This window comes from Gavia stellata, chromosome 24, assembly GCF_030936135.1.
Source record: "Gavia stellata isolate bGavSte3 chromosome 24, bGavSte3.hap2, whole genome shotgun sequence".
In the NCBI taxonomy this organism is placed as follows: domain Eukaryota; kingdom Metazoa; phylum Chordata; class Aves; order Gaviiformes; family Gaviidae; genus Gavia; species Gavia stellata.
This window is the reverse complement of record NC_082617.1, coordinates 7123396-7148813: the sequence shown is the minus strand read 5'-3', so window position 1 is coordinate 7148813 and position 25418 is coordinate 7123396. Positions and strand designations below refer to the sequence as shown.

The window sequence follows — 25418 nt, the reverse complement described above, 5'->3', positions numbered from 1 at the left end:
GGTCAGGTTGGACCCAGCGATGAATGTGTGTGAATATGTGAGGTTTTGTGACCATTAAGAGGGAGCCTGAGCAGGCGCCACTCGAGCAGTGTCTTTGCATAGCTGTTCCCACAGAGCCGGGTCCCTCCAGGGACCTTGTCTCCAGCTCCAGAGCCAGCTCAGACCCCCGCAGCCCAGAAGGTTCCCAGCTTTACCCAAGAGAAGAGGCGGTGGTGGGAAAGGAAGACTCAGGGAATCTTGCAGAAGACATGGAGGGAGGAGGGAGGGAGCTTTCCTTACCCAGAATAAGGGAGAGATGGCACCCTGGGCTTCCAGCAACCCACAGACCTTCCCTACAACTTCCTCTACCCACTTCAGACCCGCCCCCCCCAGCCCCGCAAGCAGAGGTGGCTGCCTACAGGCACGTGCAGGCTCACACCTCACCCCTCACAGTGGTTTCCCAAACCAAACAGCAACAGGAAACTTCAATGAAATTCAAAAGGGAAATTGCAGTTACCACTGCCCAACACATACACACGTGCCTTCCTCCCCTCCACACCCCCTTCCTCCCGGGAAGGGAAGCAGAAGGCCTTTGCTGCAAGGCAGCCCCTAGTCAAACCCCATTCACATGCCCAGAGCCGTACACGGCAGTCGCGCTGCCCGTGGACGCAGCAGAGCGGAGAAGCACAGCCCTGGCTTGGTCGCTGGCGAGACATCCCCATGCTGGGGATGTGCAGGAGGAGCCGCTCCGGGTCCCGTCTCCCGTGCAAGGCCGGCGAGTGCTTTGGATCTGCGATTGCCAATGAGGATGTGCAGGAATGAATGGGCTGTGTGTAACGGGCAAGATGATGAGGAGGGGGTGAGGGAAGGAGGAAGAGCGCCGCTATACGCCTCTGCTGCCTTGACTCCTCCCGCGGCCTCCTTAGGACGTCACAGGCTGGATGGGGAGCAGGCTTCCGAACTTAAAGTGCTGGATCACAGGAAACTTCTCCAGGCACTGCAGGAGGGGAGATAAAGAGGGGTGAGTTCAGGCGACATTTCCACCTTAGACACGACATTTCCACCTTAGACACGCAGCCAGAGCTACATCCTGCCTCTGGGGTCAGGTGGCAGCAACCTCGGGGCCACTCGGCTCAGCCGCAGGCAGAGGGACCAAGTCCCATGTCTCCCCTCCACATTCCCATCAGGCTCCTCAGCCCAGTAACACTTCATAACCCCATCCCCTTCCCTTCAGCCACAGCCTTTTGCTTGCTGAAATTCAGGCCTGGAGCATGGCAGAAGAGGCATGTTTATGTCAGCAGCTTTCTCTCTCACCACCTCTCCTTGCTTGAGCTGACCTCTTTGAAGAGCTTCACCTTACAAATCCTTTGAGAACTGCAGAACCCACTCCGGGGAAGAGACTCTCCCTCCCCAGGATGGTGCCCATGCTCCGGGTTCAAGGCACGGTCTGGTAGCACTGCCCAAACTGCATTCCAGATTCTCAGGTCTTTGATAGACAAGCAGCAGTGATTTTGCTGCCATAGTTTAAGATGTGATCCTATTCCCAACAACCCCTCACCCCTGAAATTCCCACCCCCCATTGCAGAGGAAGGATGGAGAGAGCACGGATCACAGATCAGTCACACATGTCCACTATGAGGCAGCTTAGCTCAGAGCTGCTTCCTCCAGCTAAGATCGGGCTCTGCGTGGGGAGAGCCGGGCTGCAAGGGCACAGCCCCTTCTGCTCACCATCCTGCCAGGGCAGGAAGGCCAGTGACTGTGGTCAATAACCATGTCAAAGTTTGCCAGCACTCGCCTGGCACAGTCACTCAGAGCTCTGTTTTTTTGAGTCTTTGCAGATTCAGACTGCCCAAAACTCCAGAGAGCACAGAGCAGACTCACCTCCAGACACAGAAACCTCAGCAGTACGTGTAGACCAACCCAGCAGCTCCCTCTACACTAACATCATCCGCGTTAGCTGTGAGTGGTTGTGCTAAACAAGGGCTGTAGACCACCTCACCGTGCTGCAATGGGGACTCATCTACCAGGGCGTGTGGGGACATGGCTGGTGAGAGATGGTGGCCGCTTCCTTGCTGCAGGCAGAGGGGCAAGTTCTTCCCTCCCTAGACAGCATGATATAAAGAGGAGAAAAGAAACCCAAGTGCCCTGTGTCTTGGGAGGAGAGCCTTTCCCCTGTACCCAGCTGAGGCATGGATCTGCTGATGGGAGACTTATCCTCCAGGAGACATGGAGTACATACAACCAAAGCACAGCAGCTACCAACCAACAGGAGTCCATCTAGTCCCAGCAATTCCTTGGCACAAACAGCATCTGCTCAGAGCCCAGGTGGATGGGATGCTGCACTAGGCAGGCACCCAGCTCCCCACAAGCTGCAGACCCAACAGCAGGAGGGTGTCAAGGCCGCACCGGCTCCTGCCTGCAACCAGCAGCCTCCCAGGCAGATCTTGGGGACAAGATGCACGGCTCATTCCTCCAGGCATTTCTTCGAACCACAGTTCCTTCCAACCAAAGGGAGGCAAGAGCCATGTCGTAGTTACAACTCTCCTTTCCACAGGAAGGAGCCTTGTGCCCTCTACGGGGCCGAGGTGAACCCATTGCAGCAGGGGAGATCCCAGCTCTGGGGATGGAGAGGAAGCGGCATGCTGCAGACAGCTCTTCACCCCAAGACAGGGCACAGGCAGAGACAGGCAGCCTGCCCGTGTGCTGTCGTCATGGGCAAACAGGAGGATTTGTGCTCAGAAGCCCAGGCCTATGGTAATCCCTTTGGAGCCAGAGGTCAGACAACTGGTTCCAGCACATCTGAACTGCTCGCAAGCACACTGGAGCCAAAACAAGTTTGGAGGTGGTGGAAGTACAGCACGGCTGTATCTATTCCTGGGGAATAATAGCCATGCAGAAAACCATAAGCCTCCATGGCAAGGCACCAAGGAGAATGAAGTCCTGTGACCATCAGGGCACATCACCTTCAAAGCTTCCTAACGCGTGGGACGCTCAGAGCTGCTGCCATCTCCCAGCACAACCACTTAGATAAACCCTCAGAGGAAGCAGTGCTGGACAGCAGTGACGTGAGGGAAGAACAGAGAGAAATGAATATTGAAGATGTTGACAGCTAGAAATGTCATCCCAACTAGCTCCAAGGAGTCCCACGGAAGACCAGATTGGTTTGGGCTCTGGATGAAGAGACTTTACGACCAGTAGGAAGAATGGGTATCCATTCCACTTAACACACTGCCAACCCAAGAAGAGACAAGCAGAGAAACTTCTCCTCCGTCCAGCAGGACTAGCACAAATTTACTGGGTTACTAGAGGTGCCAGGAGACAGGACCCTCCTTGCAGCACTTGCAGGTGAAACTTAGCCAACACTAGCTCAATGGAGAGGACAGGCTTATTTTCTTCTTGCCATCATCTTGATCACACTGAAGGCCTGCTCAGGACTCAACTGGGGAGTAGAAACATGCTTTGGGTCCAACCTTTAAAGGTGGAACTGGGACTAGATTAGTTACAATGGAAAGTATTTCCCAACTGACTGCAGCAGAGAAGGAAAGATCAGGAGACTCAAAGCAGGCTCAGGGGAAAAACATCAAGGCTTCTGCTTTAACCACACTCCATTCTGTCAACTACTTCACTCGCCTTTGATGGAGAGAATAAGAAAAGCCCTTGTACTTACAAGCAAACACATCTTCACCCATTATATTTATATTCTAAATAGACACAATCGAGATTTCATAAACACACAGAGCTGAAGACATGTTGTCTTCAGTCTAGTGCCCATCCACAGACTCCACAGTAAGCACCCTGGAGTGCCTGGATCCAGACTAGAGCTCCCAGCCACATGGACGCACCTGAGCTTTCTGTCGGCTGCTTAAAGTCATCCCATAGAGGGGGACAGTGCAGAGACAAAGCATTCAGAACACTTTTTAAATGAACCGGGTCTGGGGACTGCCCCGCTCCTGCCAGGTGAGAGCAGGTTGCAAGTGAGCATTTAATTTCTCCTGATCTGCTTCTAGCAAGTGAGCCCTTCGCCCTGCTGCTGCCTCCGCTCAAAACCCACTCACAGTCAGTGCCGCCCAGCACCGAGCACTTCTCAGCTGCCCCAGACGTGTTAAGGAGACGGAGCCTCCATCTCAGTGTCTGATTTCACCTGATCTAATTGCAACGGGTGATCGGAGGGGCAGGGAGAAGGGAGGAGGAAAAAAAGGAAATCTTGCCCTCACCTTAGCCCGTCAGACAGAAAGCAACACCACAGACCCAAACCTTCCCTCGCTTTATTATCACACGCTCTGAGCTCTGCCACAGAAGCTGCCTGCCTTGAGCTGGATGAAGACCCATGTCAGCACTTGGGGGCTGCTGGCTCATTTATCTGCTGCTAATGTCGGCAGTGGCTAATTGGAGAAAGACCACAAGGGTGAAGGCAACACATCTGCGAACATCGAGCAGAAACTTGCTCCAAGAGTCAGCAGCAAACAGACAAGATATTCAAGAGTGACTGTGGCTGCCTGGCTTGAAACACCCAGGATTCAGTTTTCAAAGGATGAAGCCTCAGTGATTCCTGACCATTGTGTCCTTCCCAGAAAATCAAAGAGATCTTCTAGTTGCAAATGCTGGTAAAAGCTGCATGGCCAGGCACACCATAACCGAAAGCTCTGCCCAGCCACACTGCCATGTTCATGCTCCCCTCACCTCCCAAGCCAGGCAGGAACCAGCCGAGCCAGCAGCGAGGTGGGAGACTCTGCACAGCAGATATAAAGAACCAGTGAAGACTCCTCAGCAGGACTCCTTCCTCTTTTCTGCCCATGCAGGCGAACACAGGCACCATGCAGTGCCAGAAGAGGACACTGCGGCATGAGGACCATGTGCTTAGGAATAGTCCTTTAAGATCTACAAATGTTCTTTGAGGAAAAAACTAAATTTAAAGTGCTTTGGTTGACTCAATGTTTTCTATACCTTAGCCTAAATTTGTGTCATTACTCTTCCTAGCAGCTTTTGCATTCTCCCCCTGACACAACTACATCTCTAGATATTTCTAGAAACCCACCAGTACTGGACCTGGCATTTCTACACAGAATGTCATCTGCTATTCAATATAGACTGAGGCCTCCAGAAAAGACCATGTCTTGGGTACACCTAAAAGAGCTAGCGAATCTCCTAGTCTCTAGAGGATCCCCGAGCTACACTGTCCCCAGCAGACCAGATAGCTCTGCCAACACAGGGTGGCCCCAAGACATCGGTGGACACGCACGTTGCACCCTGGGCACAGCACTGCCAAGGTCCTCCACCGGCGTACATGGTGCACGAGGTGGGAACAACCATACAGCACATGTGGGGCAACAGGCAGAAGTTCCCAAACAGTGTGGACACATGGGGTGCCAGGGGAATACCGGAACAGTGTGGGAAGGAACTGGTCCAAAGGAAAGGAAGGACCAAGGCAGGGCTGTCGAGGCAGCAGCAGACCACGCTCAGGCTCTAGGTTTTAGGGGACCCATGTTTCACTTTAATAGCATTCCCAGGGCTGGGGTCTTCCCTTCAGACCCCCCAGTTCTCACACTAGAGCCTCCAGCTCAGGGTTTGCCAGCAGGCAGCATCTCCAGCCCCCATGAGGGAGCTGTGAGCTGGGGCAGTCCTGAAGGGGCAGCCCAGGGGCACCCCTCTGAAAAGCAGCCAGCGGAGGGGGTTGACCCCCAGCCCCGCTTCTCCTCTTTGGAGGCCGGGAGGAAAGCTGAGCTGGGGGCGGAAGGAGCCAGCGGGCCTGGGAGTGACACCTCGCAGATTAGAGAGGTATGTGGCCTGGAACCTAAACACAGGATGTGCAGTGCAGAGGAAGGGCTGGGGGAGGGAGCGCGCCGAGTTCGGCACAGTTAACCCCTTTGTGCGCTGGGTTTGAGCGGAGCTGCCCGCCAGCTTCTGCTGTATGTCCCAGCAACAGGAGCATGGCTGACTTGAGCAGAGACCACAGGGTATGGGATTAACTCCTTCAAGCCCCACCAGTCTCCCCAGGTGCACCAGGGAGCTGTGCCATCCCTGCTCCTCCAGCGTCTTTAGTACAGCCAGTGCCTCCCTGCAGAGCCAGCACGGTCCCATCCTTCCCAGCAAGGGATGCCGCCTGTCGGCCATTCTCTCCGGAGGCCCAGATGTGGCGGTTCCTGTCCTGTTTCCTCAAGCTCAGGGTTAGCTCGAGCAGGAAGGAGAGATAAGGGAGAGCCAAAACTGCCCGGTTCCCCAGGTCAGGGTTCGCCAGGAAAGCCTGCTGGGGCAGCGCCAGCAGAGCCCCGGCGGGTGGAGGGCTGCCAAGCCAGGGAGGTAGCTGTGGCCTCGCCGATCCGGCACACTGAACAGACGTGACTCGTAGTGTGGGGAGATTGGTAGGAAGCGTTCAGTCTGCTTTGGGGCTCTTGAAACACGGGATGATAATTTAAACCAAACCTCCTCCAGCCAGTAAAATAGCAGTGCGGGGACGAGAAGGATGAGCATGTCAAGACATCGGCCCTAATTTGCAGACCTGCAATTTGCACTATGGGAAGAAAAGAAATGGCAAAAGTCACTCACGTCTGCAAGGAATGGCCATTTTGGGATTGGTTTTGGGGCAAACACTAGGCAGGCAGGAGCCTCCTTCTAGCCAGCAGCACCTGAACTGCCAAGGGCTCCCAAGCCACATTCAGCACGGGACCCCCACCCAAGGAGCAGCAGAAGAGAAGAGCTGAGCCACAGTGAAGTGGAAGGGAGGGGGCGAGTGGCCAAGCAGCCTCCCTCTGCCCACGGCGCTCACCTCTGCCTTGTACATGCGGATGAGGCCCTGGTTGACTTTGGACCAGGAGGGCACGGCGCTGATGTTCCAGAGCTGGTTGGAGTGCTCGGCAAAGGGGCCCGTCTTCATCTGAAAGAGACCCGAGAGCAGGGCTGAGGGAGCCGGGCCAGCCAGGAAGCTCATGCACCAGCAGTGACTCACGCTCACACTCTCTCCAAGCAAACATTCCCACCAAGCCCTGTGACCCACGCACCAGCCACCTCACTGCGCCTTCCCTTCCTCCCTCCCTCCGTACTCCCTCCCGCTGCGGCCACATCACATGAAGCTGTGGCAATCCAGCTCTCCGCTTCCCCGATAAAATTAAGCCTTTTCCTGCCACGCTTTCCTAATCAGCTCCCTCTGCACACCTCCCTTTTAATGACTGCATTAAAAAAGCCCCACGTAAGTCCCATTTTCCCCCCCAGTAGAGTTTGGCTCAACGCTGTTCCTATTCTACCCAGAAACCTCCCAGTGCAGCATTGCTGGGCTTTCCAAGAAAATGACTCATTCCCCATTCAGATCAACAACAAGCAGCAGTGACAACTGCCGCTGCCTTCCCTGAATACAGAGGGCAGCACAGGTTGGCAGCAGCTCCAGTGTCCGCAGCCCACTCTACACCTGCCTCTAGCAGAGGAGGGCTCCAGGGGAGGCAGGAGCAGAAGGGACGTGCTCCAGTCCCGCTCTCCAAACCGGCCAGAGCTGCGAGTTGCTAGCTTGCAGCAGATGCTTTAAATTTATTTCCTTTTTTTTTTTTTTTTTTTTTTTTTTTTTTTTTTAAACACTCCAGTGTTTCTCCTCCCAGGGCGAGGGGTTTGGAGAAGGGAGGGCAGGGGGGAAGCTACAATCAGGGACAGTTGCATGTAGATTCCCTGGGTAGTTGTCTCTCTCCTTCTTCTCCATGAACAAAACCAGACCCTCGGGGAGAAAAAGAACTACAACGCAGCCACTCTGACTGAGCGAAGTTCCCATGACATCAGAAACCACAAGGCCGAAGCTCAGGCTAAAAAGGAGCGTGGGGAGAGAGGAATCTCTTGGACTCTTATTCTCAACTCGGGGCTTGAACAACTAACCCCTTCCCTCCACACATGCACAGGCCTGAAGCAAGGGTGGGAAAAGAGCCTCCAAAACCACCTCTCTGCCTACTGTAAAAGGCAAGCAAGGCCAATCAATCAGCTTTGGGATATTGCTGCTGCCCTTCTGCAAGGTCTGTGTGGCACCAGCCTGCAGCAGAGAAAGAGAGAGGGAAGGGGCGGGGGAACCCAAAAAACCCCACTGCTTGGAGGACAACATGTTTCAAACCCGCTGACCTCGGGGCTGGAGTACTGGAGGAAGCGGGTCTGTAGTTTTGCCTGCTGCTGGGAGAGTGCAGGCACATACCCGCTTCCCCTCAGCAGTTCTTGCGAGCTGGGGGATGACGGATGAGCCGCTCAGCCGCTCCCGCTCTCCTTTGCCGTGTGCACTTTCCTTGCGGATACAAGATGAAACGCGCAGATACACAAAGCACGACGTTACCCAACAGAGCCGGCACATTATTAAGCGCAAGGTTTTTGGCACCTGAGTTAAAGGCTGCCGGGGAGTTCAGCGCCAGGCGGTTTGCTCAAAGCATCCCCCCCTGTATGGGAGATTTGGCTGTGTGCATTTCGAGGCCAAACCTTCCTCCAGCATCGCCACCCTTCGCAGGGGCACAGCTTGCATCAGACACCACCGCCGCGCTTTGCTTCTTTCCCCTTCCCAAGCCTGAGCAAGTCAGCTGGAGAGCGCGGAGGAGGCGAGCGTGGCTGGCCGGCCCCACGCGAGCACCTGGCACGGCCACCACCATGGCCCTCCTCACGCAGGGCGCCCGGGTGAGGGACGGCTTGGCTAAGGCTTCAAACTGGGGAGGGAAAAATAAGAGGGACAAGGGGGATACAAAAAAAATCATCTCCTTCCAGCCACAAAGGGCGAAGAGCCGGGGCGGGGGGAGAGTGAGAGGCGGCGAGCGAGCTGCAGTCCCGCAGTGACCCCAGGGGAACGGAGTGAGTCAGAGCAGCCATATTGAGCAGGAAATTACTCACAGACGCGGCGTTCCTGCCTCTCGGTTCCCAAGAGAATCGGCCTTTTGTAAATGGTTCCTCTGTCAGTGCCGGGGGGAGGGGGACTGCTGAGGCCGTGCTTTCCTGTCAGCTCCTTCCCTTCCAGCCGAAACCCGAGCCCTCCCTTCCCAAACCTCCAAATTTAGAAGCCAGATTGAAGCTGAAATTCCTGCTGCCTGCCCTGGGCCCTCGGAGGAGCATCTGGGCGATCGCACTCATCCACCGCAACAGCCGGGGCGTACCCGGCACCCCTTTTCTGCACAAACACACACAGCCCTGCCATCGCGGCGGTCCACAGCTCCTAGTGCGGCAGGCACCGCAGAGATGCTCCCTAACCCTCCTCATCCTCGCACCTACGGGTACCACACGCACCCCACAGCACACTGTGGCAGGCAAGGCGGCAGCAGGGGGATAGCTCAAGTCCCAGCCGGCTCTGTAAACCTCACCCTATTCCAGAACCACGTGTTCAGGTCCAAAACTACCCTGCAGATGTCCCAACAGCAGGCCAGCTTACGTAAGGCTCGCTGCCATGCCTGCGCGCCATGCAGGGTGGTGCTGCTGTAAGGAGGATGCCTCGGTGGGTTCAGCCTGGACATCATCTCGCTGCTACTTTAAGAGCATGAGCTTTAAATATACACATGGCAAACACCATGACAGTGTATATTCATGTCCCTGAAATGCCACGCAGGGGCTGAGAAAAATATCTGCTCAAGAGAATATTCTCTCGGTTCTACCTCGGTTGTAGGTTGCTGAAACAAAACCTGCTCTCATGTCAGTAAGACGTACCAGACCCACTGTGGGAACTGCTGTGGTGCTTGCTATGTGTTTAACACCTTTAAAGGAGAGCGTTTCCAGCTGACAAGCTCAGAAGAAAATAATATCGTTCATTTATTAAAGTCTTTAATCCCTTCTATCTTTTTCCCTGGTATTTTGTTTTGTTGTTGATTTTGGAGAGGAGGGCACGCGAGGCTGTCTCAGCCCCCCCTAGTGGCAGTAACAGCCTTCCCAAGCATTTGGGAGAGAAAAAACACATTTTAAAAGCAAAATCTTTACAAAAAAATGAAAAGCGCTGGCATGAAGATGGACTGAAAGTGCCGTGCATTTGATAATCCACGTTGTTGCCTTCCCTTAGCGGCTCACGCCAGGAGGGCCCGAGAGGAGGGCTCCCTGCCACCAGGTGGCACTGAGGAACGCAGCAGAAACACCAAATTCCATGATTCTCAACAAATGTATGGAAAAATAAGTGAAATCACTAATTTAAAAAGCCTACTAAAAAGCTAACTTTCTGCAGGCAAAAGCAGAGTGACCTGAAGAAACAGTACAGTGCTGTGTAGTTTAAACTTTACATGTCATCTGTGCACTGCAGAATTTTCTACACACATGTCAAGAGATGTACGTTTTTATGTTTTTAACAGGTTAGTGCACTGTCTGGATATTACAGAGGCCCAAATTAAAATAAATCTTAGAGCATCTTGGCTCCTGCTTTCCTGGCCTCATGTTGATCTCTTCTGCCAGCGCTTCTTAACTACCCATGGCATGATTTATCTCCGCTTTAAGGGTTAAACCCTGTGAGGTGCTAAGTACCAACAAACCCTACTAGATTCAGCAAGACTTGACACAGCACCTCCTGGGGTTTCGGGCAAAGGCTCCTATGAAAATTTCCTACATGAAAGGCTAAGTTCATACTCTGTAACCTCCCTTCTCATCTAATCACTAAACTAGAGAGGTGAGGAGGAGCGAAAAGCAAACAGAACAAAGGCGAAGAACCGCACTCTGTCCTTCAAAATTAATCCCATCAACTCTCTCTTGCCAGAGACAAGAAATCCCTCACCACAACAGAGCGTGTGGTTCTTGCTCTCCCTGCCCAGACCGTGCGGCAAGGGGGATGGTAGAAACACAGCCAGATCATCCACTGCAGCTGAGGGCAAAAAGCCGTGAGCTCCCTCATTGAGAAACACTGTCCACAATTGGCAACACGCTGAATATCCCAGTCCCTCACCCAAGGGCCATAGAGTGCTTGAGCAGAAACATGATCCTGATAGCGTTGCCAGCTGGGTGAACCTCAGCACCAGCCCTGCTCCGGATCATTTGCAAATAAGGAGCATTTAATAGGCAACTCTTTTGGTAGAATCTGGAGGAGACCAAGCTGCACAGAGGTTTGGGAGGCTGCCCTAAGCAAGGGGAGGCCCAGGGCCTGCTAGGCAGCACCCAACAGCTGGAGGGAAGGGAGGTTATCTTGGCAAGCCCAGCCGTTTTACAGCTCCTACTTCATCTTCCTAGCACACTTGCAGGCACCAGTCTTCTCCATCCAAGTTCCCACTGACTGATCCAAGTGATGATCCAAGGTTATTTGTTTGCTCTTGTTACAGCTCCCTTCAACTGCAATCCGCAGCCCATCTAGCTTAATTATACTTTCCTCTCAACATCCCTGTCTCTCAACTCATTCAAGGAGAGCACCTCAGACATGCAACAACAGTTCATCCGCACAGTTCCATGAGAGCAAACAAACAGGCAAAGGAGGAAGAGAAAACCACAGCCAGAGCCAAGTATCTAATGTCAAGAGAACTTCTCTGTGGGACAAACCTCCCAGTCCTCACCTCTGTAATGAAGAGGATGCACTCCAGGAACATGAAGTCCTTATGGTTTTCATTTACCACCTTCTCATCAACAAAGTGTCGAGGTTCCAGATTTGGATGGTCTAAAAAGAGTAAGAGACAATAGGAAGTAAACCTGTATGGCACCCTCCTTCTGAGACCAAGTTCAATCAGGTCTTGTCCTGCCCCTCTTCCAGAAGAAATATGATCCTCCCATCAGAGCTCTTCAGCAGTCAGCACAGAGCTGCTCCCTTCCACCTCATCTCCCACTCCAGTGCCTCAGCAGTGAGAGCACCTGGTAAACTCCCCAGGGCAGAAAATATGTTTTCTAGCACCAAAACCAAGACTATCCTTTTAAAAAACTTGCAGTCATTGCAATAAAAACAGATGTACTGTACAAGGAAGCCTTCCATCTCCCAACTTAAGCAACTAGCTTTATTTGGAAAGTTGAAGGGAAAAAAAAATAAATCTAAGCTCCAAGCAAACTCTTCTGCTGTATTATACACAAATTTGACATATTTGAATTTAAAAGTCAGTCCCAAGCCCCATCATCTTTGCAACCTAGACAGACAGGGCAGGGGGCAGGCTGGGACACGAGAAGATTTTTATTAGTACCTATCAGCTGGGAACTGCCCCATATGAAAGGTAGAAATTGGAAGTCATCCAAGCCCCACACGCCCTGGCTGCCAGCAGGTTCCATCCTGTAGGTCTTCTGAAGTTTTCGCATCACTTCTAGGTACCTGGGACCAAAGAGAGAAGGAAAGGTTAAGACAAGGCCTTCTTCTGTCTTCATTGACTTGCATGAAGACAAGAACAACCAGCGTGGAGAAGGACACAACTTTACCGCTTGCAAGCAGGACCCCCACATACAGCACAAGTACATAGAATATATATTCAGCTCCTTTGCCACAGAAAGCAGCTTGATGGTACATATAGTAGCAAATACCAGTACCTTTTAAAAATTGGGGGTTTTTTTACACCAAATTCACTAAGAAATCAAGTGGCCAGGGTTTATTTTATCTGCAGTGTGACTTATGTTGGTGCAGATCTTTTCCCACCCCCACTGTTATTTGAAAACATTGACACTTTGTTCTCCTTCAACAACTTCCAAAAGAGCGCAGAAAGCTTTCCACCTTATGGCAATTGCTACTTCCACTTTTCAGGTGAAAAATTAAAGCTGGAAGTACTACTGAAAGAAATTGTTTCCATGCCACCAAAAAGTGATACAGCTGGGATTAGATCTCTGGACTCCAACACCCATTCCACCAGTTTCATCACTACCAACTCTACCTCCTGGGCTGGAAACACATCTAGAGGAGCAGTGGAGGCCTGCCAGTTTCATAGATTTTTTCTTTTTTGGTAATGCCTGAAGAGATGTTAGATCCTCTGATCAGATATCCCTGTCTATCACAAAGCACAGAGCTTCACCCACATACCTCTGCAGAGCTCAATAACTTGTGCTCAACTAAAGTAACTTTCCAGAAAGATACTCAGGCTCTAACAGACAAGGTGCTATCACCTCTTCTGGAGATAGTTATAATGGGTCACCGAACAGTCCATTAAGAAGTACATCTTCCTCCTAATTTTGTCTAAATTTGTCTTCAGTTTTCCCATTCTGCCCTTTGTCCCTAGGCCAGCAAGCCCTTCGGCACTCACGTTCTCTAATTACGTACACATCTTTGTAGAAGGCCCTTGATTTGCCCAGCTCACATCCCAGGAGGAGGCTCTTCTTACCATGTCTTACTCCCAAATGGGTGCGGATGAGTGGAAGAAAGGGGGCACAATCAGCCCAGATTACAGGAGGAGTCTGGTGTACAGAACAGGCAGTAACATCTCACACATCTCAGACAGCTGGAAGGGGACACTGTCAGGGACCTGCTCCCAAACAGCCCAATGCTTCCAGCCCTTCTCCTTCCATTATCTCACCTGTTAAATACTTTAAAGACGATGGCCATCTGGTCATCCACTCTGAGCACACCGATTTTGCAGAGGCAGCAGAGAAAGGCTGCAAATGCAGCTTCATGCCCTAGAGTTAAAAGAGATGAAGAGACATGACACTGGTGTCTCTGGTCCCCAGGACAACCTTTCTGTGGGCACCACAACGGCTCTTCAGAAATCACAGCAGTCACAGTCCCATCTCAAGATCCCCAATCCTACTGTCCCTATTAATGCCATGAACTGACAATATTTCATCCCCATGCTGCACCCACCCGAAGTATACCTTCTAGACATTCATAAGCTGATTATTAACTTTGAGAAAAGAAGAGGTTCTTGAGGAAAAACAGCTCCAACACTGGGCATGCTGGGAGCAAGGCAGGGCCTTTCCCAGGAGCTTGGCACAGCAGGGGAAGCAGAGCACCGCAGAGTTGTCTGCTTGGGGGATGCAAGAGAACCTCACATCTGCAAGTAAACAGATTTCCTCCCGCTTCAAAAATATCTCCATGTCAGAAGGATGCAGATCCCATGACGCTGCCAGGAACGGTCCCTCCCAGAAGGTACTGGGACCTCAGACTGAGCCTTTGCAGCTTGGTCCTCCAGCTAACAGCAAGGAAAAAGAAACAACCAGCAAAACCAGACCAATGTCTTTTATTGGAAGGGACCACAGAAGAAGGGAGGGTACAAGATCAGCAGCTCCACGCTATGAAGAAGTGCAGTTCCCCAGTGTAGGAACAAAGTGCACCTATAGTCTAGCCACTGTGAGCTAGGACATGGGCCACTGGCTTGGGACACACAGGAGGGGAGGAAAGGCTGAATTTCCTTCCCTGAGCTGACAAAACCCCAGCCAGCGGGTCCCTTTCCAAAGACAACATCTCCCCCTGGTGCCGGTGAGCCGCAGCTCTCCTGACAAGCACTGCACAGCCTCCAACTCTTCAGCCTTTTACCCATGTCCTCCTCTTCCTCTCCCTGCCCAGGTCCAAGTAGTGTTTCCTTGCACTCACAGTGTCCTGCTCTCCTGCTTTTTGGTGAGGACACACCTGTCCTCCAGATAGAGGAGCAGAGCATGTAGACGATTCTGGATTTAAGTCTAACTGAAGCCAGTGTAGTTACTCTAACCTGCAATTCAGTATCTCCTTAGGTGCAAAATGCTTCTACCTTCAGATTTCAAAGCCCCACTGTAAGCAGTGATATCACTTCCAGGTTGTACCAGACCTCAAGCCACCTTCCACTGAACACAAACGTGGTTCCCATTCTAGTTCCAATTCAAGTAGTTACATTTTATGCCTCTAAACTGCCTACTGCAGATCAGCCATGCAGGACTGCTGTATGTGGTAAAGCAGCTCCTAAAGCTTATCCCAGAACGGCTTGCACAGCTTGGTTCACATTTCCTCAGATGAGACGTGGAAAGGGTGTCATAGCTCTAGCACAGCCCTGCTCCCAGCCCCAGCTCTCTGAGTCATAGACCACACTGGACGTAGGGGTGAGGAGGCTTTAGAGGGAAGGTGTTTGTATCAACCCGGCACTAAAAAACAGTGTCAATAACATATTTAAATAAATGCAGCACCAGGCTCCAAAGGGTCACTACCCGAGGAAGTCAAGCCCCAGCTAGCATGCATTGAAAGGTACCTGTGCCATAGTCAATGCGGGTGGAGTTCCCCACAGATTCCTTCAGGTACACGGCCACTTCTGGTGCAGCATCAGCCAAATGCTTGGGGATCACTGTTGCCACCAACTTTTCTGCTTCCTGAAAGACACAAAAGACTCCCTCAAGTGAGTGCAGATCTGTCACAGTCCCCAGGAGCAAGTCACCCTCTGCTCAGACACTGTTGCAGAGTGGGAGCTGCAATGGTGCACTCCTAAAATGGCCAGAGCCAGCATGGCAGGGAAACCAATTATCCTGTGGAAGAAGTCATCTCCAGAGTTGGAGTCACTCAGGGAAAGCTTGTCCTGACACTTATCCAGGCCACATGCATCCCGTAAGAGAAAAAAGCTTCACAATCCAAGTACATCAACCCAGTTACCCACTGAGTCATTTCCAGGACAAAAGCATTAATAGAGCAGGAGACCAACTGCAAGCTCATTGCTGCTCTGACTGTGCCCGTGCCACCTCCAGACCTCGGTGCAGGGCAAGTGCTCTGAGCTGAAGGAAGTCGAGCAGTTTCACAACATTACCCTGATTTTCTGTGTCATCCATCAGCTAGCAGACACAGTGAGCAGTTACAAAGCAAAGGAGTTCCTTGGAAGGCCCTCATGGACCATCCAGGACTTGGAGACCCAGCCAAGAGCATTTATGTGGACCATATGCTGTCATAAGAGGAGAAGACAGCACCAGATCAGGGGTAAGTGATGCGTATCAAGAGGTGGATCCCACACAGCTTATCTGAGCAATTCCTCTGCAGGTTGCTTGGCTGCCACACAATGACGGAGCCATTCTCCTACCCCTGCTGGGCACACTGCCCTTCTGTAGGAGCTACATGTGAAAGACATGCTCACCTGGTCTAGTTTGGCATACCAGGTCCTGAAGGCTTTGTTCCCAAAGCGAGAAGGTTGATCCACTGGCGGGGTTTCATCGATCCATCTGTCAAGGGTGTTCAGAAGAGCCACCAGCTTTTCAATGGGCTACAGAGACAAAGAAGATGAGGGGTCACGGTGACATAAAACAGAGCTGTCCCTCAGGTTCTGACATCTCTGACCTGGATTGGAGTCATTAAAGCCCACACCATCCTTCCTAAGGGTGATAAGTGGAAACGGGATGTGCCAACCCTCCCCGAAACGCGGAGGGGCTGGGAAAACCGTCCTTCCCCTCAGAAGTTCAGCCCAGTACAAAGCCCAGTCTGAGGCAGGCTCTCCAGTCGCCTACACAGGCCTTCACGAGCTGTAACAGCACTATGCTCTAAAACCTCTGGGAGAAGAGCTACAGCAAGCTCCTAGTTCTAGGGCATACAGGACTGAGAAACAGGGAAGTGCTACACAATTCAGGAATCTCCAACACAAAACTTGGCTCTGCATCTTGAGGGTCCTGCATCCCCCACGGGATACAGCACAGCACAGCACTTACCATATATCCTCACCAAAGGTGTGATTTAGAGGCCCTTCTCAAGGCCTCTAATCTTTGTCCTGAAGTGTCTCTTAGGAGCCAGGATTAGCAGTGATGGTGTTAGCGTTTGTACAGCACCCAGTGCAGCAGGGCCTAATCGCAAGTCAGCCTTCTCAGCATGATTCCTGTTGCTTCAAACTCAGACCAGCCAGACTGCCACGGCAGCTCCAACCAGGGATACCCACTGTACGTGGCAAAATACAACCTACTCAGAGGAAGAGGCAGCCTGGTTTGCCCACCAAGGGTCTCATCAGAGCAAGTATGAGAAGCTCTCAGCTCTCAGAGAAATGTCTCAATACAAACACAAAGCTGATGGGAAGACAAATGCAACAGCAAGACAACAGAGCCATCTTTGTTACACCTAGTGCTGGAAGGAGGAAGTGAGGAACCTGGGTAGGATGTATGAGAGTGACTGGAGGCGGCACTGCTGTGGCCATGAAGGGAAAAAAGAAAGGTGCAACAGGCAATACAGCATGATGTCTCAAGCTGTACTGTTAGGACCAGGGCTGGCCAATGCACACAGCCGCCTTCCTGCCTTGCCCATACAGCTGGGGAATGGCTACACCCCACATGCCAAGAGGTAACACCATAGGCAACACTTTAAGCAGCTCCAGTTTTAGGAGGCTCTGCTGACAACTGGTCAAGCCTGCCAGAGGATCTGGGATTCTCCTCTCCTGACTCCAAGCAGCCGGAGAGCCATCAGCCGCCACAGCAGCTGGCCAGGCCCTGGGCAATGTAGGCTCCTCTGTCTCGAGAGGGGATTCCTCCTTCAAAGGGACAAAGAGGACAGCAGAAGCAGCGGCTGGTTTGACTTTGCTGGAGGCATCGACCGTGTGAAGCCGGCTGGTCTCCTGGGCTGTGGTTCAATTCTTCACACTGCCTGCCAGGAGGACGAGGAAACAGCCGAGCCCAGCAAGTTTCTAGCCCTTGAAGTGCCACTCGAAGGGAGCGGGCGGAGAGACAGGCACAGCAGAGCCAGGCTGCCGCTGAACCAGCTGCAGATCGCTCCCCGTGCCCTCCGCTCCCAGGAGGAAGGGTCTCATGGCAGACACAGCTTCCCACAGACAGCGGGTCCCGAGGTGCCATCCTGAGGACATGGTGGGATCAACCAGTGGGAAGTGGGATCAGGCAAAGGAGGGATCCACCCACCCCACAGGAACTTGACACTTGGCCACTGAGCCAGGCTAGAGGCTGGGATAGAGGACAAGACCTGAGCACACCAGCAACACAAAAGACCCAAGTGCCAAGGGACATGGGGGGCCAGAAGCTCTGGGTGCTCTGGTGAGGCTGCAAGCTGGAGCCACTAATGGGTCAGTGTCCCAGATTTGCATGGACCAAGGCAGCACGACCCGCTCTGCTTCAGCTCCCTGCTGCCCGAAACACTGCAGAAACCCAGCATCTCCCCACTGCACCGGGCCAGGTTTGGACTCAGCTCTACTCCTTCCTGGCTATTACATTCCCCTCCAATTAAGCAACAGCGTCCCCAGCACTGGGTTGCATTAAATAATTAAATTGTACTGGTGATTTATCCGCCGGCACCAGCAGCTCATTATGAGCAGCCACCGTATTTCAAACCCCTCTCAGCGAGCACTCAGTGCTGGCTGGATAAATGGCTGGCAAGGACCAGCTCCTTCCCCCTCCCCAGATCTGCCCGCAGGCCTCGGGGAGCTCGAGAGTTGAACCTCCCCTTCCCCACTCGCTTGCTTTAAAGGGATTAAAAAGCCCAGCCCCACTGAACACAGGAGAGCAGGACCCAGCTGCCGGCTCAGCCATGCCAATAAATAATTAAAGAGATGCGGCTCATTTTGGGCTCAAGGCCCTTTCAAAAGGGGGTTACTAAAAGAAGCCGTTTCCCATTGTCCAGCAAAGGAAACCTGTGCATCCAGGGCTGACCCCAGCAGGGGAGAAGGAGGGGAAGAGCAGAGCTTACAGGAACACAACCATCAGCACCACTGCAGCCTTGTTTTGCCTGGCTGGGTTTTTAAGCTCTATTTTTGCTTTACCTTTCCAGTGATCAAAGCAAGGGCAGCCTCCCCCCCGCTCTCCTTGCTCTTCTCGTTGTGCTGATTTTGCATCCCCTTGACCCTGAGTCTGCCACCGGTCCCAAAGGCAAACCACAGAGCCTCCTACAGAGGAGAGACCTGTCAGCATCTCTCAAGAGCAGGGGTCAGGCAGACCGAGGTGCTGAGAAGGCATCACAGCAGCCAAAGCTGCCCACGGGAACGAAGCCTGCCCCTGTGGGCTCCTTGGGTCCTGTTGGAGGGGGGAGCTGCTAAAAGCGAGGCATTTGCTGCTTCCCCCACTTCCCTCCTGGAACCAGAGCATGCCACCAGGCCAGCCAGTTTCCCCCAGTGCAGCAGGCTGTTTGAAGGGAAGGTCTGCTCCTTGCATGGCCAAAATTAACCTCCTCCTTGCTGCACTGCTCCTCTGATCAATGTCACAGCTTTGAAAAACTGCTCCAGGCTGCAGCCCCAGCAGTCACTGCATGGATCCCCATGTGAAAAGCACTCCCTCCAGGAGGAGAAAGCAGGTCACAGCCTATCAGTCACACAACCTTGTGCCAGACATAGTGTCTACGACAGAGTCCTAAACAACAGCTCAGCTATCACTACTTGTCAGATGCCTCCAGCAAAACCCCAGACAGCTCCATGCAATTTTTCAGTAAGAGCAGAGCAAACTCAGCAAGTCTCAGGAGGGGCTCAGTCCCCAATGGATCCAGCTCTCACTCCAGCAGACAGTTTGGTATCGACACACGCTACTCTCTAAACCATTAAGCTGTCTCTTTCAAAGCAGAGCAGACCATACTTTCTTTTTTTTTCCATAGCAAAGCAATACCAGTAAGTTGCACAGAGGATACGCATTCAGCAGAAAGGATTCCAGGAGGTCATTTGCCAAAGGAAGGCGTCCCCAGCATTTGATCAGGGAGGAAGATGGGACAGCACAAAAGCACATCAGCAGCAGATACAGCAAAAGAGAAGAAAGCAGAGCAGAGATGCAAGCAGAGGCCACAAGGGGCTGAGCCTTTAAAAGCACAGATAAGCAGTTTGATCTACAAACGAACCTGTGTGAACAGGCAACCTCATCAACAAGGCAACCCTGGGGATGCTCCACCTGTGCCTCAAGTCACAGGCTTCTGCTCTCCGAAGCGCCAGGGGAATGAGACACATTCCCTACCACTTCCCAAGCAGCCAGGATCGTGTCTCTTGTTTGTCACCTGGACTGGAACTGAGGATGGAAAACATTCACTCCAAGAGAGATCTGCAGCACGGACACAGCCACAGCCCCAGTACAGCTTTTCCTAGATAGCTGACAGCTCAGAGGAGTTGGCGGAAGAGGGTTGGTTTTTTTTTTTTCCTTTGTTTTGCTCATTTTTAACGCTTTGTTTCCCTAGAACTGCTCTGTGAATGGTTGGGAAAGAGCGAGATCATGACAAAGACAAAACTCAAAGGTGAAATGCAAACAGCAGAAAGCAAGAGCAGCATTTGACAGCAGTTTCTACTGAATTGGAGGAACAAAAGGTGGACACAAAGCCTGTTAGGGAGGGACTCATTATCCCTGATCCCCCCCATGAACTACAAGCAAGTTTCTCATTCACACACTGACTCCTAGAAGGGAAGGCTGGACTTAACATGCCTGCTTCAAACATAAATCACTAGGTTAAAGATCATCGTAGGCTGCCTTCCCACACCAGAATAAAGCTATAAACACACAGGGCCCAGTCTGCTTCCCATTCTGCCTAGATCTTTTTAGACTATTCCCAGCTTTCTTGCACAGCCGTGATAAGTTTGAACAGTAAAAACGTACCCAAGAATCTCCTCATTGCAATGCACAACAAGGGAGGGACATCCAGCGTGCAACACAGAAGCAAAGCTGGTGGCCAGCGTATGCTCTGCGGATCACGGCAGCAGCCAGAGAGACCTCAGGCGGGCAGTGAGCGTGGCTGACGCCAGGCAGTAACACCAGTGACAGTGCCTGCCCTTTCCCTCTGGCTCCAAACAATCTCTCCGTGCCCTGATAAGGTGAACTGGCATTAAAACTGGCCAGACAGAACCAGGGGACAGTCACGTTAATGGAAGGGGAAAAACAGGTCCTTTCTGCTTCACACCTCGGAAGGGGCGATCCTGCCCCACAGGCTAAACCTACCTCCCCGGCCCAGCCCTCCTGCATGCTCCACAGCCCCCTATAGCCCTCCGCACATCCCTAGGTGAGGCAGGTCCACTCAGTGACAAGCCTTGAGCTCACACGCAGTTAAACTAGACCTCGCACAGCTCAGCTACAGTGTGGTCCAAGGAGATCGGTGCTGTTAACAGTCTGAGCAACAAGAAAGCCCAGGGACAGGGAGACAAGTGACTTGCCCAAGGTCCCACAGAAAAGCCAGTGGGAGAACAGGAACGGTACAGATATCTCAGCCTTTTGCTTGCAACCAGGAGGGAATACCACACCTCCAAAACATCACTGGTTGAAGCCAGACTGTGAAAACAGGGCCAAAACATGTCCTTTCTGCATTCTCCTTTTCCCCAGCAGCTTCTGTCCACTTGTAACTTGCTTGATGACCCATCCAGCGAGCACACACAAAGCCTCTGCATCCTGGGGGGAGGACTGCAGGCTGACATTTGCATCCCCAAGCATAACCCAACTGCATTTATCCTTCCGGGCTCCCAGATAAGCTGCCAACTCATTCCGCACCTAGGAAATATTCACTGTAGAGCCAAAGAAAAAAAAAAGAAAAAAAAAAAGGCAGAAAGGAGAAGGGGATCCAAACTCTTCTCCTACCTCTGAAACTTTGTATTCGCAGGTCAGCTTCTTGCTCCTGACACCTTCATTCAGAGTGAGGATGAAGCCCATGTAATCTGCATATGCCTGCAAACACACCCGAGAGAGCAGGCTGTTATTGAATACCCACGATCTGTTTGAACAAGCAATGTGGCATGGGAGCACTCCTGTGCACCAAGGGAACCTTTCCCAACACACAACGCTGCTTGCTTGGAGACACCCAGGGTGCAGGGCTTGCTGTGAGGTTACTGCTATTTTTGGCAGACATCAGAGGCAGATGGCGATTGCACTAAGAACTCTGCATCACTGTAAAAATTACAGAGTGGAGAATCCTAAAAATGCTCGCACTGCCCCCGAAATCATTCCCTTAGCTCCCTGCCTCCTATCAGATCAAATTCAAACTCCTCAGCTCTGCAGAGTCTCAGCTCTGCCTAGACATCCTGCTCTGCACTGCTGCTCCCAGAACTGCACTGTTATCCCCCCTTTCCTCCTTCTACTGTTCTCCCATGCTCATGTGTGATGGAGAAGTGGGAGACAGCCCAAGCTCCTCACCGCTCTTCTCTTTAATTTCGCTGCTTTTGAAGCAACATATCCAGTGCAGCTCCACAGCTCTAGTCTTTGAAAACACCAGACTAGCACGCTGCCACCTCTCCCCCCTTGGGCCCCTCTTGCACAGAAATCCTGACCAGGAGCAAGTCCTTAAACCCAGGAGACTTAACAAAGGAAGCTGCACTCAGAGGTTTGCTTGAGACCTGGCTATAACTTAAGTTTCTCTTAAGACATCACAGACCAATCATCAAGTGAGAACTTGCTCCTAAGAGGTGGGACAAGTCTGGGCTGACACACCAACCCCTCAAAGGCAGAGAGTGGAGAACGTGCCTGTTCCACCAGCTCCACACATACTGTAAACAAAAATTATCCCAGCAATTGAAGGCCTCGGCTCTAGATCCCTTTCCGGTACAGCAAGGTGGGAAGGCCCCAAGAACCAACCCAGCCTGGTGCTATTAGAGGGCCAGGCAGCAGGACCATGTTCAAGCTGAGTTCAAACAGCACTGGGTAAATCCAGTTTTGATATGATGTACAGTCTAGATAGGATGAAATAGTTACCAGCTTCTTGTCTAGCTTGTTGGGAGGGAGCAGTAATAATTTTTAAGCACCTCTGGTCTCCCTCAACCTCTGGGCTCTCCCTGCCTCACCCCTTTGTCAGAGCGTTTGGCTGCCAGACTCCACACCACACTGCCAAGTCATTTTCCTACAAACAGGCAGTGACTCTTCTGCTTTAAAGCAGAAATCAATTAATTTCCCATTACTTGCCCAAACCTGCTTTACCTTGTGGCTGTTCCCAGACCAGACCTGGCTGCCACTGAAGCATAATAAACACTTACCAGTCTTCCCTGACCCCAGAGCCATACCTGAGATCGCTTCCATTTGGCCATGTCAGAAACCATGTTTATCTCCTTTTTGGGGATCATGAAGCTCTGCTGGAGGGGAGGAGCCACCTCCTCAGAGGTGCCTGGGAGATGCAAAAAAGAGGTAAAATAGAGGCAGTGGAGAAGAAAAAATCCTCTATTTTCCTTTCTTAGAAATCAACATTCATTTCTCAGGAGACAGAAAGCAAACAAGTCCACCCCAGCTTGCGCTATTATCTCACCAAGTCCTCCTCACCAAACAATATCCTCTCGATCACGGGATAATACACTCCTAAGGACACTGCAAGGCTTCAGAAAGTGGCATTATGTTTGTTTTTACCACTAAAGATGCATTTCCTAATCGGACAGAGAGGCTGGTGCAGGAGATAAATAAACTAGCGGGATGTTGTCTTTGTTATTTCTGTCTAGTGAAGACAAGCCTCAGGTCGTGCTGAAGCATTGAGCTCTCCTACCAAACTAACTGTGTCTTGTTTTTAGGGTGTTAAGCCTCAATTGCATTCCTCTAAAAAGGACAACTCCTGCAAAGACAAAGCTAGAGCAATTCAATAGATGGCAGTCCAGAGCCACAGCCCTCCATCGAGGCAGTGCAGGGGCTTGGAGGATGCCAGGACACAGCCTCTTCCAGGTGGAAGCTATGAAGATCATTTCATTTTAAAGCTCTCTCAGAGCCCAGGATGTAATATTTAAAGCAAATGCAGCAGACCACTGTTAAGGAAACCGGGTGCTAATGTGAATTTATGAATTCTGTTAGTCACCCAGCTCACCTTTTTAATCCTAGAAAATCTGAAGGCATTTGTTCAGCATCAGCCACTCTGGCAACACTTCAGCAACTGCTCTCCACACACGGCAAGTTCAGGCACTGGCTCCCTAACATACACCACCAAACCCCAACTCCTTAAAATATTATTTGCTGCATTTACATAGAAAATACTACCCAGAAGCATCAGCAGCCTTTTCTGCAGCAGAGCAGTGCTGTCTAGGACGCAGATCAGGGAAAAAGGAATCCAAAGTCCCCCGAACAACACAGAATCTGCTGTAGACTTGTCACATAACCTTAGAAAGTCATTTAACTTCTCTGCCTTTCAAGTTCCCTGTCTACAGAACAAATGCAGTCTCATCACCTGCCTAGGGTCTTATGGCGTTTGGTTCATTCCTGCGCATAAGTTACAGTAAAACTTTCAGGTACACAGACGTGAGGAACAACACGCGAGGAATTTAAATGAAAGACGTGTACCTCTTCCGAACAAAACTCAGCACACAACTCACAATGACTAGCATCATAATGATGGAGCTCTTATTTTAAAAGAACTTATAACATGAAAACAATGAAAAACTCCAGAGCAGTGTTGTAAAAAGGCAAACACTGACTTGTCCATAAATACAGATGACACATAGAGACCAGAAACATGGCCAGAGCAGTGTTCTGGTTTGGGGGGATCCAGGTGTTAGCCCGGCCTCTGTCTCATCACAGAATTTGTTTCATTGCTTTGCATTTGTTTCTCAACCATCACTTCTTCTGACACACACTTTGTGCATTTCCTCTTGGGGAGGAGACCACAAACACTCAAGGAAGGAAACACAGTGAGGGCTGCAGGGGTTACAATATTATAGAAAGAATTCATAAGCAAAAGTCCAGAACCAATGATGCGATGGAGACAGGAGCAGAACAGGATAGTTTTATGATGAGAAGCAACTTGGACAAAGAGGACACTTTTCAGTCTTACTCTCATGGTTTGGGGAGGGGGAATCAAACTCAGCCGCAAGATGGACCTTCTACGCCAGCAAACACCACCCATCTCAGCAACGGGAAATAGAGTCACAAAAAACGGGCTGCAGATGACAGGCAGCCCCCACTCCAGCGGCACCGGCAGCCTAAATCCCAACCACCTTGGCCCTGGGTTGCGCAGGACGGACCCGCACACCCTGTCAGCCCTCACAGGACACAAGGTCCCCCCCGCCTCACCCCCGATGCCTGCTGTGGGGCGCAGATCCCTCAGGGAGCAGCAGCCCAGCCCTCGCCGTCTCGAGGGGATCAGGCCCTAACCGTGCCGGCAGCTTAAGGCCCAGCAGGCCTCAGCCCGGAGCGGGGCCCGATGGCCGCTGGTGCCGGGGCTCCCCGCCCCACCCGGCCGAGGGTCAGGGGGCTCCAGGGCCCCTTCATAACCTCAGCAAAGCTTCTTCCCACCTCACCCCACCACAAGCCCCGGCGCTCGCTGCCGTCGCCCCCCCGCAGCCTGGGGCCCGGCGCCCCCGGCCCAAGGACCCCCGTGCAGCATGAGGCCCAGCAGCCCAACCCCCGGCACAGCCCTGGGCGCGGCACCCCGGCCCCGAAGACACCCCTCAAGGGCCCCGAGCGCAGCCCCCAGCCCAGAAGGCCCTGGAGCCGGCCCCGGCCGTCCCTCACCTGCCCGCCGTTCGCTCTCTGCCATCTTCCCGGAGCCCGGCCACCGCCGCTGCCACCCCTCACCTCTCACCTCCGGACACGCCCAAGCCGCCGGCGGCCATCTTTGAGCAGGGCACGCCGCCCGGCCCTGTCGCTCCCGGGGCTGCTAGCCAGCGGCATGGCCCCTCCCGGCCACCGTCGTGGCCCACGCCGCCATGTTTGTATGGGGCATGCCCACCTCTGCCCACGGTGGCCATATTTGTGTGGGGCGCTGCGGCGCCGTGAGGCGCGGGTGTGCGCGGAGGGGAGAGGAGGCGCGCCTCGGAGAGCAGGAGGACTCTTCTCACCAATTCCCGGGGAAGGCAGCTGAC

General features: G+C 52.4%; 1 protein-coding gene across 1 annotated transcript; it reads right to left on the bottom strand.

Annotated features, from left to right (window-relative positions):
* Nucleotides 1–501: 501 nt before the first annotated feature.
* Nucleotides 502–25125, bottom strand: PTPA (protein phosphatase 2 phosphatase activator). Its single transcript, XM_059828874.1, has 10 exons — nucleotides 25069–25125; nucleotides 22647–22747; nucleotides 21235–21321; nucleotides 15858–15983; nucleotides 14991–15108; nucleotides 13353–13452; nucleotides 12042–12166; nucleotides 11430–11530; nucleotides 6743–6850; nucleotides 502–976 (listed from the first exon to the last, which is right to left on the bottom strand). The coding sequence occupies exons 1-10, from the start codon at nucleotides 25091–25093 to the stop codon at nucleotides 902–904; spliced, it is 966 nt and encodes a 321-aa protein (XP_059684857.1). The 5' UTR covers nucleotides 25094–25125; the 3' UTR covers nucleotides 502–901.
* Nucleotides 25126–25418: the final 293 nt, after the last annotated feature.